This window comes from Acomys minous (genome assembly GCF_964271855.1).
Source record: "Acomys minous genome assembly, chromosome: 4".
NCBI lineage: Eukaryota > Metazoa > Chordata > Mammalia > Rodentia > Muridae > Acomys > Acomys minous.
Genome location: NC_140486.1, coordinates 96,516,321 through 96,537,423, shown reverse-complemented (window position 1 = coordinate 96,537,423; position 21,103 = coordinate 96,516,321). Strand labels below are relative to the sequence as shown.

Here is a 21,103-nt window from a genome sequence, read left to right as displayed (position 1 = left end):
GTCTGTCTTGTCTGTCTCTCTGTCTGTCTGTCTGTCTGTCTGTCTGTCTCTCTCTCTCTCTCTCTCTCTCTCTGTGTGTGTGTGTGTGTGTGTGTATGTGTGTGTGTGTAGGTTGTTTTAATTTTGAGACAGGGTCAGGTGTAGCCCAGCTAGCCTCTACTTTGAGCCTCGATTTCCTTATTTTCTTAGCTGCAAACTGGAGTGCATAGGATACTTGTAAAGTGTTGTTGGCGAGAGAGCTTCACAGTGTGTGACATAGTGTCCCTATGGAGCCTCAAGGACGGCTCAGAAAGAAATCTAAGAGAGAAGAAAGTAACTCTTCAACTAGAAAAGCAAAAGAAAACAAAAAACAGTTTTACCAACCTGTCACAACTGGCACCCTTCCCTTTCCTTAGGAAGACCTTTGCACACACAGTTCCCTTTGCCCTGTAGACCTTCACTTAATTAAATTAGTTGCTTAAAACTCAGGTGAAGGGCTGGAGAGAGAGAATTCGACTGTTCAGATGCTTGCAAGCGTGAAGATCAGAGCCTGGAGCCCAAAATCCAGGTAAGAAATCAGGCTGGGGAGGTGATGTGGAGAATTCCTGGGGCTTGCTGTGCAGCCAATATAGCCAGCAGAACCTATCAGATTAAAAATGGTCAAACAGGGGCGGAGACCCAGGCCCTGCAATTGAGCAAGAGGCAAGCTGAGCTCTCCAGAAGTGCCCAGTGATCTGCCTAGCTCTGCACAGTAACAGTGACACCCTGCCTCAGCCTTAAGCACCCTCCCTTGCCTCCTGCTCCAGGGGAAATTGGATTCTTTCCTGCCCACCAGAACTTCTGCCTCCTGGTCAGTGCTGAAACAGCAGACCCTGTGGAAGGGACAGTGCTTGCTGTGAGACCATGAAGATCGAGTTCGCACCTCTCAATATTCCGCTGGAGAGGCGCCTGCAAACCGCTGCTGTGCTGCAGTGGGTCCTATCCTTCCTCCTACTGGGTAAGAGCCCTGCCTGTGCTGCCCTCTCCCCCCAGACACAGTCCCCACGTTACCCCAGCTCACAGACAGGTTCCCGGGTCAGCCAGATTAGAGAAGGCATTCACCTACTCCGTGCTTTGGATCCTTTCTCACTCCTGTCTAATAACCTTGCCAACTTTATTTCTCTTGTGCTGTTTTATATCTTTTTCCTTCCCTCCCTCCCTCCATCCATCTTGGTTGGTTTTTTTTAATGTAATATTATTAGCTGTGCAGTGTTGGCATATGTATGTATTCCCAGCACTCAGAAAGCAGAGGCAGGGCAATCTCTGCAAGTTTGAGGCCAGCCTGGTCTATGGAGTGAGTTGTAGGATAGCCAGGGCTAAAACAGCAAAGCCCAGTCTGGGAAAAACAAAACAAAACAAAACAAGACTAACGTTATTTAATTGAGCTAGGTGAAATGGATGTTTATACACATCAAGCAATCAATGGTAACTGATAATTAGTAGTTATTGTTTCTTATAAGCCATATATCATGTAACTATTTCCCCAATGGTACACCTGTGAATAACCCCTCACCCACATTGCTGTCAATAACTATAGTAAACCATTGGTCCGCCAAGCTGAACTAGGCTGGGACTTTTTCCTTTGGTCTATGGATGGTACCCTACCTTGGGTGAATAGATGTTTGTTTACTACCACCACCCACACGTACACATAGAAAAAGTCACAGAGCATCATAAATTGTTCTTGTTTTCCTGGGCACTGCCTAGTGACCTGGGGGGATCTCTATCTGCCAGTCTTGATTGACTCTGAAGTCTAGGTGCCTATGGGTCAGAAATCACTCTTCAGGTGCTGTGGCTAAAACTGGATGCCCATCTGCAGTGCCCAATTGCACATATCCTCAGCACCAAGACACCTGATAATTACTGCCGTAGTTAGGATTTCTATTGCTGTGAAGAGACACCATGGCCACAACAACACTTACAAAGGCAAACATTTAATGGGGGACTGGCTTAAAGTCCATTATTGTCATGGTGGGAAGCATGGCAGGCAGGCAGACATGGTACTGAGAGGTCTACATCTGGACTGGCAGGCAGCAGAAAAAGTCTGCCACCCTGGCTGTGGCTTAAGCACCTGAGATTCAAAGCCTAGCCTATAGTGACACTATTCCAACAAGGCCACACCTACTCTAGAAGGTCCCACCTACTCTAATGAGGCCACACCTTCTAATAGTCCCACTCCCTATAGGCCTTTGGGGGCCATTTTTATTCAAGCCACAGCAAAAATTGCCAAGGCAACAACACAAAGAAACCACAAATGGAGGGAAAAAAAAAAAAAGAGGAGATGCTCAAGTTCTGCCAATACTGTGGCACAAGGATTTTGCAACCACAACAAAAAACAGGGCTTTATTACATGGCTGACCATCAAGGACATCAGGAGCTATGCACTTAAATCTACTCTTCTGATCAGCTGTTGGTGGAGGAACTTACTAGAAAGGAGGACATAAAGTGGCTTCTTATTTAGGCCAGAAAGACATGCATGCTCCCCTCCTGGAGGAGGGATGTTGGATGTGCAATGTCACTGAAGTTACCAGGTTTAAGTCTGCGTGTAGCAGATTTGTAGCAGATTTCACTTCATGGCCCTCACACTCCTCTGTGCTCTATATGTTCATCCATTGCTCTTCCCTGATTCTGAGAACCACAGCCTTCTAATCATGTCATCATTTAGCTTTGTCCAAAATGTCACCTACCTGGAACCAGTAGTTTTCTGGACTCACTACCTTTCTGCAGTAGTTTCTTTCACTTACTGTGTCTGATTTACCAGTTGAAGTTTTAGCATAGATATTGTTGTAGTACAAGAATTGTCACCCAAACCAGTCAAGCACCATTCTCGTTGAGACACTGATGGTTTATTGAGTGAAAACACACCCCAAGACATGGCTGATTGCAGTCAGGGTCACAGAAAGGACTCCTCGGGACCCTAACAGTGACTTCAGCCTGATTCTAAGGCAGGTTTTTGTAAGAAAAACCATAACCAGGTAACAACCAGGTAACCAGGTGGGAAATAAGGGGAGGGCAGCATTACAGCATTTGACAAGATAAACTCAAGAAGAATCGATTTTGTTCCAAGCACGGCATATCTAGGTGGATAGACAGCGTTTTATGCTGATTGGCTAGAATATAGGTTTGGGGGACTTTCCAGTTCCCCACCGTTCCAGGAGAAAGGAGCATAGCAGGGTATGGTGCTTTCGCTTAGCTGGAAATAGATCATTAAATAAGTATGCAAATTAGTAAGTTGAACAAAATAATTAATCAAGCAGAACATTTGACAAGTATGGATTTGTAAGTAAAAGGCTATCCAAGCTCTCATGCAGGTAGAACATGGAACCTAAACTTAGTTTCACCTTACATACAAAATGGAGACTTAAAGAAACAAAATGGCTACAAGTATGCTATGCTAAACGCCAAAGCAGGTCTCCAAATATGTATACGTTGGTAAAAGCGTAGCAACTGACCAGCACTGCCAGTGGCTTCCGACCACCACTGCGGGGGATCACTATGCATCGGATCATACAGAAGAAGCACTGTGCTGTCTCAGGGATAGACCCCGTGGGTGTCACTGGGATAGCTTGATGTAGCCTTGCTTCAGGACTTTTTAAAATGAGATTGAAAAGAAGTAGACAAGAGTTTGGGGTCTGGAGGGCACCTCATTGCAAAAGGGAAGGCTGACGCATGACTCCTTAAAGGGACTTGCACTAGTGAACATTCATAACCTACCAGGCTTTATGTTTTTGATCTGCCCTCTCTTATTGATACACTTTTTGATGGTGGAGGGTTTGACGCAGGGTTTCACTGTGTAGCCTTGGTTGGCCTGGAACTCTTGCTCTGTGGACCAGGCTGGCCTCAGACTCACAGAAATTCACCTGCCTCCACCTCCCGAGTGCTGGGGGTCAAGGCGTGCACTGCCACCACCCAGCTGATGCAATTCTTATTATTCTGTTCAAAACACAGGTTCACTATGTGGCCTGGGTTTGCCTGTAATTCAATCCTCTTACCTCGTCTCCAGTTATGCCCCACCACACCTCGCTTCTAAGCTATAATAGATCCCTACAGACCAACTCTGGGAACCAGTGAAGAGGAGAGAGGAGAAAAACTTGGTGGATCTGCAGTAGGGATAATTGTGCAGGCAGTGAACAACTGGTTAAGGGAAACCAACCATTGGTTAACAACTAGCTAGGAATTAGTTGTTGAGGAGAGCTTGAGGAACAGAGAGAAAAAATACTAGCCCAGGCGTATGCCATACAAACGGAAAAGTTTTATAGCCCAGGAGAACTTTACTTTTCTGTCTTTGTTATTTTCTTGCTGTTATCCCTTGGGCCAACCCCAGTACTTTATTTAAGTGAAGTTCGATTTTTTTTTCATTACATTCATTGCATTATGATTTTTCTGATCATTTACAATCAATAGAACAGTCAAACAATGAAATACAAATAGTTCTGTGTGACCTACAATAAAGCATACAGCAAAAAGCAACCAATGTCCAAGCAATGGTCAACATGACCTGACTATCATTTCTTCAATAATATTCCGGAAAGGTTAATGCTGAATTGTCCAGGGCTAAAGCCACTGTGTTTACATGATTTCCATGGGAACGTAGCTTCAGCTCAATGTTCTCTAACAAAGAAAAAACTTTACTTACTCTCAGCCCAAACCAACAGGTGTGCTATCTAAGCCTAGGCTAAAATACCAAGGGATCCTCTATTACAAAATATCTGTAAAGAACGACATTCCAAGACCACTTTCTATTACTCACAAAGAAGATTCTAAAGACCATGTCTCAAAAATCAAAACTATGCATTAAACATAATGACTAATTGTAAAGATATCTTTTTGCTATCAGTTTTCAGGTCAAGTTTTTTTTCTCTCCCACCTGTGTTTTAAAGCAATATTATTAAGTACATAAAAAATTAGAATGATTGTTGCAACATATATGATTACATTGTGAACCCCGAGGTTGTGAACTGGAAAAATCTTTTTCTAATTGTGTTTTGGCTCAGCCTTTGATCCTAGAGCTTTTTTTTTTTTTTTTTTTACTGCAAGCAAATACTTGTGGTGAGGCTCAGCAGTAGCACATACCTTTAAACCAAGAGCTAAATAAAGTCAACCACAGGTCAAGAAGCAGAGCAAGTAACCACAAAGCAGGGATTGAACATAAGGAAACAGGAGGGAGGGACATTGAGTTGAGGGTATTTGAGACATCATGGCGAAGGAGAAAGAGCTTTTTCCTTCTGCAGTATCAGTGGAGTAGGAAAGCCAGCTGGGTGGTTTCTCTGCCTCTCTGAGCTAGCAGGTTTTCACCCTTGTGCCTGGCTCCCATGGCTTCATTGGTAAAATCAAACAATTGGGGTTTTTATTTATTAAAAATGACAAATGACTCTCCATAAACATCACAAGAACTCATAGCCACTAGAACCTGAAATGCCCCCATTTTGCTTGTGGTGGTTTGAAAGAGAATGACAGTCATAGGCTCATTTGTTTAAATGCTATATCCTTGGGAGTGGAACTGTTTGGGAGCAGTAAGAAGTGTGGCCTTGTGGGAGGAAGTGGATCACTGCTGGCAAGTTTTGAGGCTCTAAAAGCAAAGTACTGTTTCCTGTATGCCTTCTCTGCCTCCTGCTTGCAGAGGTGTTCCTGCCTTCACGCCTTTGCTCCCACTCATGACCTCTCTCTAATCTTCTGAAACAATAAGCTCTAAATTAAACATGGTCTCTTATAAGTTGACTTGATCATGATGTTTTGTCACCGCCATGGAAAAGAAATGAATACAATGCTGTTTCTGCTTCTGACAATGGAGTTCTTGAAAATGGAAGCTGGGATAGCACTTGTCCTCTCCTTGCACTTGTACAGTCAATGTAGGAAGCTAAGATTTCCTACAGCAGTGACTCTTCTACTTGCCATAGCCAGTGGTTATGAAATACAGGGAGCAGATGCCGATGCAACGGTTCCACCCAGCTTTTCCTTCCTCACAGGGGAGATAGGCCTTGGGATCCTAGTGATGCTGATACTATACAACTACTGGTTCATTTACATCCCATATCTGGCCTGGCTTTTCTATGACTGGGAAACCCCAGAGCGAGGAGGCAGGAGATCTAACTGGGTCCAAAGCTGGACTGTGTGGAAGTACTTTAAGGACTATTTTCCAATTCACGTGAGTAGAACTGTCTCCTGAGGTCCTGAGTTGGGAGGACAGTGGCGTGTGTTTTCATCATGGGTATCTCCACCTTTTTCCATTCCAGACAGAGTGTGTCTAGTCCATTTTGTGCTCTTACAACGAATACTAGAGCATCAGATCTAGTTAAAGAAAATTTTATTCCTCACAGTTATGAAACCTGAGGGTGGGGGTGGGTGTCCAACACCAAGGTTCTAATGTTCAACAGTTATCACCCTAACTGATGATCTCATGGCAGATAGGGAAGGCTAGAGAGAATGAGAGGGGCCATTGTCCATTTAGAAAGCATCCACCCACACCCGCAGTAAGGGTGTTTGTCTCTAATCCCTCTACCCTCATGATCGAGCCCCCATCATGAGGCCCCACATCCCTACTGCTCTTCCCTGGAGATTAACTTTGCGTCACTGACAAAGTCTGAAAGACAGTGTGTGGAGGGACCCGAACTTAGAGGATAGTTTAGAAATGTCGAAACATCTCTAATCCAGGGAACTAAGATGAATCCTCTTCTCATTGCCCGCTGGCTTAAGAAACAGGGAACCCTTCCACTTGTCATTAATGGTGTCATGTCATTTCCTTATCTCAATGTGAACGTGCTGTAGCTCATCAAAACCCAGGATTTGGATCCAAGTCACAATTATATATTTGGGTTTCACCCTCATGGAGCATTGGTGGTTGGAGCCTTTGGAAATTTCTGTACAAATTATTCAGATTTCAAGAAGCTATTTCCTGGCTTTATGGTGTATCTTCATGTGGCCAGAATGTGGTTCCGGTTCCCTTTCTTCCGCGAGTATCTGATGAAGTATGGTAAGTGATGGAGCCACACTGTCCCTACAGAGATTGGGGTCACAACCACCATCCGTTCAGTGCTGTGGCAGCACATACAGCAGCCACTTGATTTTAGATTTCCTGTGCTCTGTGGATTTTCCTCACACACTCACTCCTCGACCCTCAGTGCATGGACCTTGGGACCATGCTTTCTGTTGTTCTTCCATCCCAAGTATTGACTATTGTGATAGCAACATAGGGATTTTCCAATAAACACTATCCAGTGGTAGAATAAACCAGTGAGTGCACTTTGCTTGGATTCTCCTTCTGTTGGCCTACTGTGGTGTCACCATTTACCTGCTACGGAGGCGTGGCCTGCCGAAGGCCAACCTTCCATGTGATCTCTCTCTACCTTTCTCTCTACTTTCTCTCCCTATTCTACCACCTTTCCTCTTCTCTCTCTCTCTCTCTCTCTCTCTCTCTCTCTCTCTCTCTCTCTCTCTCTCTCTCTTTCCCCTCCCCTCCCCTTATTTCCCTCCTCTCCCATGCTCACTTAATATCTGTTGTCTAGTACCTTCAATCTATCATCTGCCTTAATTTTTATATATAACATACTTCATTGTAGGAATACATTCATGGAGCAAATAAATTATAAATCACACTTCGGAGAGGCACTTTTTTTGTATTATCTATTAAAAATCTAATAAAGTTTAACATTAAATACCTATAATTATTATGGTGGTTTATCTAACCTGCTACACATCAATAAAAGGACACAGACACCTGTTCTATTTTATAATAAGCCTTATATTACTTGGGGCTGGGCAGATAAATAGCCCCCTAGACTACCTCCCATTATCTCCCAGCCTCTATCCCATGCCTTCTGCTTTAATCCTCTCTGACTGGGCTATTTCCATTCATAACCCCAAAATATTCGCTTATGTTGTTCATCTGGGCCACTTCTTTCCATGCAGAACTTCAGAGTTCTTCTTCCTGGCCTCTGTGGCTCCTTCCTATCCCATGGCAAATCTGTTCCTTTCTCCTCTTCCATCCCTGATCCAGCTCTCATCCCAAGATCCATCTCTCCCTGGCAGCCCTTTGGCCATACCTGCTCACTCTGTCCTGTCCAGGTGTGTAGGCATTTATTCAGCCAGTCAGGGATAACTTGGGAGACAAGAATTACAAACATCATGTGGGGGCACATGAGTCTGCCCCTTAAAGACAGCAAGTGGACCTCAGTGGGAAAAATAATTAGCAATCAAATACAAAGCACCAGACCATGCCCCAACACACTTTGAATACTTTTATGTTGGAGAAATCCTCCATTGTGCCTCCCAATAGTGATAGTGACATGAAGTGCTCAGTGTGCTTGCTAGCTCTGCCATCCTAGATTGTGTATAACTGCAAGAGTTGGAGATGTTGTCAGTGGTACAGCATTTATCCAGCATGAAGGAGGCTTAACTCTGCCCCCAGATCTACATGGGAAGAAAAGAAGGGGGCAGGGAAGGGAAGAGAAGGGAGAAATAAAGGTAACTCCTCCTCAGTCTGCTCTGCAGATGGAGCTCCAGGACAGCCAGGACTATACAGAGCCTCACTCCATAACCAAGGCTGTCCTTCTGGCACTGAATTCCTGATGGTGCTGCTTCCACCTCTCCAATTTTGAGATTGTGGGTGCTTGCTGCTGTGCCTGTCAAGCAATGGAGTGCTCTTTAACTGCTAATTCTGAGAACAGATTCAGCCTGAGGCGCTCTCTAAAGGGGCCTATATCCACATGTCCAGAGGGCTATGCTCCTGCCTATAGCCTTCATTTCCACTGCAGAGACTCGTTTGTTTTCCAGCTTGATCGACTGTTTGACCAGGCACTTCTGTAGCTGACAAAGTATTGTATGCCTGTCACAGTTATGTAGTGTGGTTATCATCACCTTTGCAGGTCCTGAGGATAGAGAAAAATGAGTCAGTAGCCTTTTCCAAAAAAGTATAACTTGAGTATTGCTTAGTACGGAGCTTAGGAGCAGATTTTCTATTAGCTTCCAGATTGTCATGGCTTCCCATATAGTCGCCTCTGTTGTTATGTATTGCTTGGAAATCATTTACAATTCAAAGCTGGCTGGATCCATGCTGGCTTTGCCAGGTCTGTACCAGTTTGTGGCCTCAAAAGCCAAACTCAGTCTTGTGAGTGTTGTAGGACACACTAGAGGGCACTCCAAGCTCCCTACACTTTTTTGTGTTCTACCATTTTACCTCTAGAGGGCGAAGTGACACCCCAAACTACCAAGGAAAATAATCCTATTTCTCCTCATTTTGTAGATATTGGGTTGGAGTTTTATCAAAGGAATAATAGTGATGATGATGATGATGATGATGATGATGATGATGATGATGAAGAAAATGTAGATGAGGATATAATTTTAATTTCAAAAAAGTGTCACTGAAATAGAGTTTACTTTTTGCTGAATCAAAGTATAATCACTAGTAAATTGGAGTAGTTGAGAACAGGTGTGTGAGTGAGACAACAAGATCCAGCCCTTTCTGTGGCCATGTCAGACACAGTTAGTCTCATGTTTTTCTTAATACTGCAATCACAGCCATTCCTGTTTCTTGGAATTGATACTGACATTAGATCAGTGTGCTATGCTCCATCACTTCTTTGTTTATTGGATCTTTTGAGATTGGGTCTCTCTGTAGCCATGGCTGGCCTGATACCACGTAGATCAGGCTGGCTTCAAACTCACGGAGATCCATCTGTCTACGTGTATACCACCACACTGGCCATTATTGGTTCATAATATTGTAAAATAGCTCCTTTTGCTGCAGCCTTCATGTCTTCAGTGCTAAATAAGAAAACCTAAATGTTTGGCCAATGATGACTTAGCTGACTTAACTGTATATGAGGCCTCAGCAGCACTTCCCAGTTCTGGCTTCTGAGGAAATTTTGTGGTCCAAGACTTCTTCCTCTGATCCACCCCCAACACAGGAAATTTCTGTGGCTACAGATTCTCTTAAACCCTAACTACAACTCATTCCTCTTGGCCCATTTTGGACAGTCTGCTGCCCCAAGTGTCAGCCAGAACAGTATGTGTTTTGAGGCTTATGTACTATCTGCCTGCCTACTATGCTGGAGCAGGTAGCAGGGTTCTAGTCACAGCAGCCTCTTGCATCCTGCAGAGGATCTTAGATTTTGCTCTGTGGGTAAAGCCACAGGGAACTTGTGAGGGGCCCTGAACAAAAGTGCTATCTGTTCATTCACTAACTGATAGAAAGCTCATTCACACAGCAGCACAGAGATAGGCTGGATGGGTGGTGTGAACACTAGGACGATGGGACAAGCCTATGGCAGTGATCAGGGAGACACGATGAGGCCTGGCCTGGCACAGAGCTCTGATGGCAGGAATCTAGGAGAGAGCAATGTCTGATAGAGTAACAAGATTTCAAGATGGATTCATCTTCTTCAGGTAGACAGCAGCTATGTGAGATGAGTCACCAGTCAGCTGGTGGCCGGCAGAAGGGAACTGGCACAGCAGAATGATATTTCTAACTGGATGACTGGATGGGCAATGGGATCCTTCGTCATGATCATTAATGTTGGAACAGGATCTGCTCTGAGGAATCATTTGATGCACTGGATTTGGAGATTTCCATTTGACCATTGGTGACATTGCCCAGCAAGCCAAGGAATATATTCCAGGAGATGAGTTTGATAGAACTCAGCACACACAAATGGTAGTTGAGGTCATGGGCATAGATGAGATTAGAGGACAATAGAAATAGTGAAGGGACTCTGCAAAGTATCAGGGCAAGCTAGACGTAGGAAGGCATGAGGATTGGCCAGAAGAGAGCTAGAAGGATCACGTGTCAAGATCCAGGGGGCTGTCTCTGCCAAAGAAGCAATGTCTTATTTCCCACTCAGGTTACTCAGAACTAAACGACATGTCTTAAACTCAGGGAAAGTTCAAAGCCATCCACGAATGGTCAGGTTCCCTCATCCATCAGTGTCTGCCTTTTCTTTCAAGGGGGTAGACCATTCAAAGCCACATGTGGCCTGTAACCCCCAGTATGTTTGAGGCTCAGTTAGAATGTTTGCCATGAGTTTGCTGCAAGCTTAGCCTCGTGAGCTGAGGGCCAGCAAGCCTACATAGAGTGACTCTGTAGAGAAAAAGAGAGAAGAGAGAAACATTCAGAGTCTCAGATTTCTCTAATAGTAGGAATCATAATAAAACCATCACTGCTGCTGTACAATATTATTTTAAAAAATAATTCTTCAGAAGGAATGGCTAGTTACACTATCTGTTTGACTCACAAAGGGCTACTTTCAGTCTCTCAGAAGAGCTTGTCTTATGTGTTGAGCAAGGACGGAGGTGGGAAGATTTCAGTCATTGTTCTTGGGGCTGCAGAGGAGGCACTGAATGCCCGCCCTGGAAATTGCACCCTGTATATCCACAAGCGCAAAGGATTTGTTAAGATTGCCTTGACCCATGGGTAAGTGGACTTTTTTTTTTCTTCAGTTTTGTTGCAGATGGTGGTCTTGCTATGTAGTTCAGGGTTTCAAGTACAGCTTGAAGTGTTTTGAAGTTCATGAAGCAGCTTCAGGGTTTCATATGTAGTATAGGCGATAGATAGCACTGGAAGGGCTGTGTTTGCTACTTTTCCCCATGGCTACAAATGCCTGAGTAAATCAGTTTGAGGGAGGCGGGTTTATGTGGGCTCCCTGTTTCAGGGGATACAGTTCATCTTGGTAGGGAAGGCATTTGGGGAGCAGGAAGCACTGGTCATGTTGTACCCACTGTCTCCAGGCAGAGAGTGATGAGTGATGGGACTCAGCTCATCTTCATCTTCCCTCCTCTTTATTAAATCTAAGACCCCTGCCCATGGAGAATGAGGACCTATACTCAGAGATCATCTTCCACTCCTCATTCAAAACTTCTCTCAAAACATGTTCATGGACACCCAGTGGTGTGTCTCCTAGGAGCTTCCAGCCCCAGTGGAGTTGACAATGAAGACGCACTGTCACTGCAGCATTCAGAGTTTGGGAGGTTTAGTTGAAAAAAAAACTGGATGAAAATACATTATTTAAGATTGTATTCTTGAAAAAATAAAAGATTGTATCCTTGAAGCTAGAGGTATTTAATGGTTCACCAATGGGACTGTGCAATTTTGGGGACCGGAGTTTAGATGTCAGCATCCACACAACAGGCCTGGCATTCTGCAAGCACAGGTACTTCCAGCTCTGACGTAGAGACATTTTATTTTAGCCTCTATGCATACACACGTGAGTGAACCTTCAGACATATTTGTATATACATTTACACAAACAACCAAACGAACATTTTTCATTCATTTGTAAACTGTGTCCTTCCTCTTTGTTATTCGCAGTGCCCATTTGGTTCCAGTGTTTTCTTTTGGTGAAAATGATCTATACAAACAGATTAACAACCCTAAAGGTTCATGGCTTCGAACTGTGCAAGACATAGTGCTGAATTTAACAGGCTTCACCATACCAGTAATCTATGGCAGAGGGATTTTCCAGTACAGCTTGGGCCTAATGCCATATCGGAAACCGATCTACACTGTTGGTATGTACCTGAAATACATAAAATGATCTTACTCCATTTACTATTAATGACTAGGTACTAATAATCAAAAGACGTAGCCTTGGGTTTGGATTTCATAATGTCTTAGACCACTGGTTCTCAACCTTCCTGATGCTGTGACCCTTCAATGTAGTTCCTCATGTTGTTGTGACCCCCAACCATAAATTATTTTAGTTGCCTCTTCATAACTGTAATTTTGCTACTAGTGTAAGTTGTAATGCAAATATCTGTGTTTTCTGATGGCCTTAGGCAACCCCAGGGAAAGGGTCATTCAACCCCTGATGGAGGTTGAGAACCATTGTCTTAGACCTTAACTGAGCTTCAACCACAGTACTCACACCTAATGAACGATCTCTGTTCACCTTGGAGTGGCATTTGATTACCCTGCAACCCAACACTGTTAAACCAGAATCTCTTGTAAGACAGGAAGTCTCCAGTGCTCCTTCCTGGGCCTGTTTCTCTGCACTTGCCTGTAGCAGAGCGGTTGACTGACAGACAAACAGCCTCAGAGTTAAACACTTGATAATACATATACACACATACATATGTCTTCACAGCCACACCCACACCCCCAGCATCAGCTTTTTATGAAACGCCTCCTTTGTGCGAGTAATCATGCTTATGTGTGCTCAGGTGCAAATGCTTTTAGTTATAAAAGGTGTGTGTTTGAATCTCTAGATATGGGGAGAAGTAGAAAAGGAAAGGGGCCTGAGGTTTTGCCTGCTTGGGATACGGAGGCAGGGGGAACCCGGGGTCAAGGGCAGCCTGAGCAACACACAAGGCTCTGTCTCAAAAAGTAAACAAGAAACAAGTAGCAGGAGTGAAATAATTCCCTTCTGAGGCTTGGAAGAGACTAGGAAGTTGAAAATGAGACAGTGCAGACACCACTGCTTTGACTTTATATAAAATAGAAATACTATCTTTACCACAATAGCCTGACAACTAAGGTCTGAATATAGTGACTTTTTAAAGATCTGTTTCACTAGCATTTCCTTCAATCCTTTTTCTCCTCTTCCTCCCCTTCTCCCCTTTCTCTTCATAACAGAGTCTCCTGTAGCCCAGGCTAGCCTGGAAGTCACTTTGTAGCCAAGGCATCTTGATCTTCGAATCCTTCTACTCCCACTGCAACCCCTAATGTTAGGATTCCACAGGTGCCAGGTGCACATGGACACACAGCGCTTTCTGCCATCAGTTTACTCGAGCTTTGCAGTTCAAATGTAGTCACAGGAAGCTATTTTTAGCTGCCATATTTAACTCAGATGGGGTGTAGCAGCCTGTTGGTTAGTTATTACAGGGAGCACTGAGCTACAATTGCACTTCCAGGAACAACTGGGGCATTTCTTTGGCATCATATTATCTCATCATTTCCGTTCAGCTATGGGAGAGAAGTATAACATAAATTACAAGTTATGATTCAAGGAAACAGTTTAATTGCATGTCGTGCATATGGTCACAAAAATTTGTAAGTACTGAAAATAAAGGGCATTCTGTTGAGTTAAAGGATTTTAATTATTACCTCATTGCATTAAGCTTTTGTGTGTTTTTGTTTGTCTGTTTTGTAAGCACGGTGGCTTGGTGTATGATTCTGTTAAATTCTGCCTATCCTGACAGAGCCAGGGACAAATGAAGTCCCTAAATGTGAGCCAGCTGTCAAGTTGTATTGTCATCCATAGGGTGCATTGTGCCTCTTTAGAAAACTCAGAGTGAGGGGACAGTCCACTAGCTCACCCCTCTGCTGACTTCCAGTGTCCTTAGTCAGTAGTGTCCCCAGCAGCCTGTTATTACCAAAAGTATTAAATGAAGATAATAATATGGATTTCTTTTTTTAATATTTTTTGAGATTCATTTATTTATAGGTGATACAATGCTCTGCCTGCATGTGTGCATACCCACCAGAAGAGGGCCCCAAGTGTCATTATAGAGGGTTATGAATCACCATGTTGTTGCTGGGAATTGAATTCAGGAACTCTGGAATAGACAGTGCTCTTAATCTCTGAGCCAGCTCAATAGTATGGATTTCATAGACACCGAGCTGTTAATGGTTATTTTTATCAAACTGTTTGTATCTCTTAGTTTCTCACTTAACCCAGCCATCACACAAATAACTGAGACACTTTTATATTTGTTTATAAATCTTACAGCACAACATTTAGCAGTTTTAGTCTTTTCTTGACCCTCTTTGCTATCCTGACTCCAGCTTTGCCCAAATCCTTAAGTTACTTGCTTTTTCATTCTTTCTTTGCTCCAGCTGAATCTCCTGCATCTCTCCTACACCTGTGCTGTGGCTGACTCCCCCACTTCCTCTTCTGGCTCCTCCTCTTCTGGCTTGCAGGAAGTCCAGTTTTATTCTGTCCCCTGCTCAGTGATTGGCTATCAACTTCTTTATCTGCATACAAGAGGACAATTGGGGAGCAGCGTTTATACAACATTGATACAGGACCTTCTCAGAACAAGGCTTACAACCAGATACCGGGGGTGGGGATACAGAAATCAGCATTTGAATTATACAATAACATTATGCCTATACCCAGCTGTCATACTTAGGACAACAGAGGGGGAGGCAAGATCCAAAAGCCAAACCAGTGTGAACCAGACTAAGCATAGACCTCTAATCCCAATTACTAGGCAGCTGAGACAAGAAGGTCACAAGTTTAAAGCTGACCAGGGCTGTGGATCAAGTTCAAGGCCAGCCTGGACAAAAGCTACATAGTTAGGCTCTAGTTAGCTTAATGTAGGAGTACTTGCCAAACATGCAAGAGACAAATTCTGTTTCCAGTATTGTAAGAAGGAAGGCAAAGAAAGAGGGAGAGAAAGCAGGAAGAAGGAAATAAGGAGGGAGAGAGGGAGGAGGAATTGGTTCTTGGTGTATGTGTCATCAAGGCTTGTGGCTAACATGGCCCCAGATGTACAGATTAATAATGACATTAAGAATCCTCATCATATATCAGGCAGTGAGCTGAGGGAAGTGGTAAGGTTTAAGGTCTGACTCTGAGTGACTAGAAGAGTTTTCTTTTTTCCCAGCCTTAGATTTTCCAATTCTAAGAAAGAAGGTAGGAGTAGCTGTCACATCATCCCTTGGGCTTTTCCAGGGCTCACGACATGCAAAGCTGTATGTCCCAGTCATGGGAGCATGATGCAGATGCACAGGACACAAACCTTCCTGACCAGCTTGCTGAGAGTGCTGAGTGTATTAAGCTTTCCTTGAGCAGAGATTCTTGGCAAAATGTTAACCCAAGTCAACTTGTGAGGAAATAGACAAATGTCTCATTAAAAGCAAACCAGCAAGCAAATAAAGAAAACAAAAACCTCTCAGTTTCTGGAAAGACAGACAGGAGGAGGCACTCAGAGACTCACAGCTGTCATCAGTTGGGTAAGCCAATGCCAGCATGGCTAAGGAAGCCCTTGACAGAGTTCAGTGTGGATCTTGTACAAAATGTCCCAGGATGGTATGGCTCTGTGGGTGTGATGTGGTGATGTGTCAGACACTTTGCCTCATTCTTAGAAAATGAAATAGTTAGGGTCGAGTCACATGGCTGAACTGGTGCTCTCCATGCCCTACTTCCAGATGTTTTTAGAGATACATAGTGGGGCTGGAAAGATGGCTCAGAGGTTAAGAGCACTGGCTGCTCTTCCTAAGGTCCTGAGTTCAATTGCCAGCAACCACATGGTGGCTCACAACATGGTGGCATCACAACATGATGTGGTCCGGTGCCCTCTTCTGGCCTGTAGGGGTACGTGCAGGCCGAGCACCATATACATAATAATAAATAAATATAAATAAATAAATCCTTAAGTGAAAGAGAGAGAGAAGAGAGAAATAAGTAGCATTGCGTGGCATGGTGGCACATGTCTTACGTGCCATATATTTAGGAGGCAGAAACAGGAAGACTATGTCAGGTTAAATGCTAGCCAGGGCTGCATACTAGATCCTGTCTCAAAACCAAACAGACAAATGAACAGACTAAACCCTAATAAGGAGCTAGGCAGGTAGCTTGGTGGGTGGAATTCTTGTCCAGCCAGCACAAAGCCAAGATTCAATCCCCTAAGCCCCATCCCACATAAAACAGGTAGGGTGGATGAATACCTGTAACCCTGTACCTGAAAGTTAGAAGCAAGAGGAGCCAGGGTTCATGGCCATTCCTTGCTACATAATGAGTTCAAGGCCAGCCCCGGTTACATGAGACCTTGTGTCAAAAAACTCTTTTTAAAGATAATAATCCCTATATGTTGATGTCCATATGTGCGCATGTGCATGCAAAGCACACAGGAATGGTTGAATGTAGCTGAGGGGATACAAAACCTTGAATTCTCTCTAAATAAAAAAGGTAAGGAAATGTGTCTTATTTTAATGATTCCAACCCACATAAGAGCAAAAAAAGTCCACTGTGTCTTAAATCCACATCACATGCTTAAGGGGGAAACACAGGCTAAGGGACTTCTGAAATAGTAGGCAAGGAAGGGAACCCAACTGAAGTTTTCTTATAGGACAGGATGTGTTAAAGGAAAGAATAAAATCATGAGGAGTCACAGAAGTGCTTGGGAGACATGTTTACATACTGGCTTGGCCAAAGACAGGTAGTGGAGAAAAAGCAGCTAAAATGTAGGCAGAGACTAAAGACAGGGAGAGGTTATTGTAACACAGTCTGCAAGGATTTCTCTTGGCTACTTCCCCTGTCTGCTGAAAAGAATGTTTCTTTCTCCCCGGTATAAGGAGAGCATCATTTACATGGGAGTTTTAGTTCCTTCTCTTAGGAAGAAAAGAGAAGTCTATAGTGCCCTTCTCCATATCGCAGAAGCACCATCTGCAGTGTTTTAGGTGCCTTTAGCTCAAAATAATCCTGTGCCAGCATGGCAGCCCACACTGCATAGTACAACACTTTAGTGCTTAGTAAGGCATGCTAACTGCTCCTTGAAGGTTCATGTCTGCACGGCCATGCACCGGAGTCATGTATGCATGCATGCACATACAACTGCCATCCTTTGAACTTCTGTCTGACTGGATCTGGACTCAGGGTCCCTTTAGCTCCCAAGTATCTCCACAGTCCCACCTGACCACAAATACTCACCTTTTCTTTCTCCAATGGTACAGTTTAAGAAGGGAGTGTTCTACGTGACCCTAGGAGAGTCTTGGGTGGTGTAGTGGTACATGTTTACAATCCTGGTGCTTGACAGGTTGAGAGAGTTTGAGGCCAGCCTGGGCTACTTAAGTGAGTTCAAGACCAATTTGACTACACAGAAAAACTGTGTCTAAGAGCAAAAACAAAACAAAAAATGGAGGTTATAAGGTCTATGGACTCTTCCTGCAGACAAGCAGAATAAAGATGTTTTTATTGTGAAAGATTGATTCTATCCTTCCCTGAGGGGAGAAAATGAGCATCCAGCCCTTAGGCTGCTGTCCTCCCTGGTCACAAAACTCCTTGTCCTCTCTCTGAGGTGCACACAGCACAGTAGTAGAATGGTTTTAAAGCAAGATAGGGAAACTTGGAGTCCTTGGCACACTGCTGTGCTTTTCCAGTTCTCTAACACTGGTAAACTTAGCACAGCACATGGGGATAAACAAGCCTGCTGTGCAAGGCCACAGGGAGCAGCCACATTCCAACAGGGGCACAGATTGAAAGCTGCAGCATTGAAGCACATCAGCCACTACGTAATGAAAACTATAACACACCAGGTAGGGGTTTTTTCTCCTCCATTTTTCTGAGACAAGGTTTCCCTCTTTAGCCCAGGCTAGCTTTGATATTAGCCTGCCTTATCTGTGAAGGAGAGGCTGTTGTGGTAACCTGCCTAGGCTGTTCAGCATTCGATTTAGTGACATGTGATAGACACCCATAAGCATTAATGTTTCCAATAAAGGCTCAGTTCAAGTTCAAGAAACAAGAGGTGAAAGGAACCCACACAGACTTGTCCCCACTGTTCCCAGTGAAAGGCAAGTGGGCTGTGGGGATCTAACAAGGGGGGATCTTGTGATTAATTCACAAGACAAGGGCATATTGGGGCTCCTGGAAGAACCACTGAAATGGAATGAAACTATAAGAAGGGAATATGATTGAGCTTAGCCATGGTGTCACTCATTGCTTGGAAAGAAGATGCCCTAGGGGAGAGGTCACAATCCCTGTGACATTAAGCTGGGAGCAGCGCAGTGACTTTCACCTTAGATAGCAATGCCTCTCGTCAGTCCCCATTGCATCCTGCACCGGCATGTTGGCCACCCTCACTGAAGTAGTCTCACTGGAAACTACAGCTTTTTCTGTGACACTACAAGATCACTGGTCCATTGGGTAGAGTTTCTCAGTTTCCTTCCTCAAAGTCCCGAACTGAGAGGCAGCTTTGAGAACGTCAAGTTATACTCTCTCATCCCACACCCAGGAAAAATTAGGGTGGAGAGAGAGCTAAGATCCATCCAGTCTGCTTACTATGGAGCCAGAGTTTGCCTGGAACTCCTGGTCCTCCTGCCTAAGCCTCCTGAGTGCTGCAACTACGCGCACACAGCAGCACACCTGGTTTATATCCTCCAGTTGTTTCGCTGTGTGTCTGAGCACTTAATGTCTGCTATGCATGCATTTGACCTCCAAAAGGTCAAGGAACCCTGTCCATGAGGGTGTGCAGGCTCCATCTGGTGAACCCCTGAGCAATTCAGGCTCTGGGAGTGATGCTCCTTTCTCTATGACCCTCAGCTTCCTTGTTGGTGCTCTTTATCACTTGCTGCCACTCTACTCCTTCACAGTTGCTCAGTTTTTCTTACATATTCACCTCTGTTACTGGCGCGAGCTCATCCTTGCATGGAGCTTGGCAGAAGACAAAGCAGGCCCCTGCCTTTGTGAACTCCAGCTTCCTCTTACAGCCATGCCCATGGGCCTCATGCCCAAGCTAATGACTTCAGAACAGTTTGCAGCAAGGTTTGAAGTTAACCAACCTGGAGCAGTAGCATCATCAGGCCAGCAGGGGGTGGAATGTACACAGGCCACAGAGACTTGTGGTTTTGAACTCTAAAATTCTGAGATTACTTAGTATATAAACATCTTTTAAAAATATATACAAAAGAAACCAAATTTACTACCAATTGGCATTTTGTGAGTGTATAGGTGAAATAAATGCCTTTTTCCTTGTGGAACATTCATTCATATGATAGTCTCTGGAGGGAAATGTTCATCTTTCCTAGTTTTTCCTGCACACTAAAAACACTGCTGCACCTAAAAATATTTGCTTCACAGATAGAATCACACTTCGTTTTTCCACTTTTCCAGGACATTTTAGACATCGTGTGTGGCACACTATTTGTTATTTCTTCTAAAAATTTAGTCGCCTTGGATTCCAGTGAATAATGTTGCTCAACTTATGTAACTCTTTTCATAATGAGCTGTGGTCGCTTTCAGTTTTGTGATTATATGACTTTCTCTTGCACAGAGGCTCCACTGTAATGATATGTGACACTTTCTATTGTTTCAAAAGATATTGATAGACATGTATGTCTATCTATATACTGTATATCAAAAGATATATATTACATATTTAAATTCAGAATAGAGTAGCCAGGTATGATGGCACACACCTTCATTCCCAGCACTTGGAGAGGCAGAGGCAGGAGCATCACTGTGAGTATAAGACCAGCTTGGTCTTCGATTTCAGTCCAAGACAGCCAGGGGTACACAGAGAAAACCTGTCTCAAAAAGACAAACAAGTAAACACCCACAGACCTGAGGGATGCCAGGTGGCCTGCGCATTTCACAGTGAATCACACTAAGAACGCTGTGCCCTGGCTGTCAGCTATGCCCAGGGGAGATGAGGGTGATGTGGCACACAGGAACGCCTACTCTGCTCACAGCTGCAGTCTGCACAGCAGCGAGTATGACTCAAGAGTCAACCCCCAGGAGAATGACAGCCCAGTGTGTGCTGAGAAGGGAAAGTCTGTATTTGTTGTCAAGTGGGATGGTGTGACTGAGGGAGGCAGCCAGTGAACTGAGGAGAGGACTGGAGCCAGCAGGCTGGCAGAATGCAGATTGGCAGCCCAGCCCTCAGCTGCCCACTGGAGACACAGGCTGAGTGCGGTTGAGGGGTGGTTGTTCCTTGAAGATGATGTGTGTGCTCTGCCCTTCACAGTTGGCCGCCCCATCCCTGTTCAGCAGACTCTGCACCCGACCCCAGAGCAGATTGAGGAGCTGCATCAGACCTACTTGGAGGAGCTGAGGACACTATTCGAAGAGCACAAGGGGAAGTACGGTATTCCAGAGCACAAAACCCTGGTGTTTACATGACTGCCTCCTCCACACACAAAGGAAGACAAAAAAGCATTGTTGAGAGAAATAAATAGTTTAAATAGTTCTCTGTGGGATTCTTTCTTTCTTTCTCTCTTTCTTTTTTTTTGACTAAGGATGAAATTGCAACTAAAAGATATTAGTGGTGGAGACCGCTGCTGGGATTTTGTACTTGGTATTTGGTAAATAAAAATACAGTAAATGGAGGTTGTAGCCCAGTGGTAGAATGCTTGCCTGGCATGGATAAAGCCTTAAGTTTGATCCTTAATACTGGAAAATAAAAATACATTAGATGATTACAGGAATGGCTTGAA

The 21,103-nt window shown here is 44.1% G+C and overlaps 1 protein-coding gene across 1 annotated transcript; it reads left to right on the top strand.

The window, feature by feature from the left end:
• The first annotated feature begins 574 nt into the window (after nt 1-574).
• Nucleotides 575-20,856, top strand: LOC311595890 (2-acylglycerol O-acyltransferase 1-like). Its single transcript, XM_084778970.1, has 6 exons — nt 575-976; nt 5,985-6,163; nt 6,784-6,988; nt 11,251-11,425; nt 12,320-12,519; nt 20,635-20,856. The coding sequence occupies exons 1-6, from the start codon at nt 883-885 to the stop codon at nt 20,787-20,789; spliced, it is 1,008 nt and encodes a 335-aa protein (XP_084635096.1). The 5' UTR covers nt 575-882; the 3' UTR covers nt 20,790-20,856.
• The last annotated feature ends 247 nt before the right edge of the window (nt 20,857-21,103 follow it).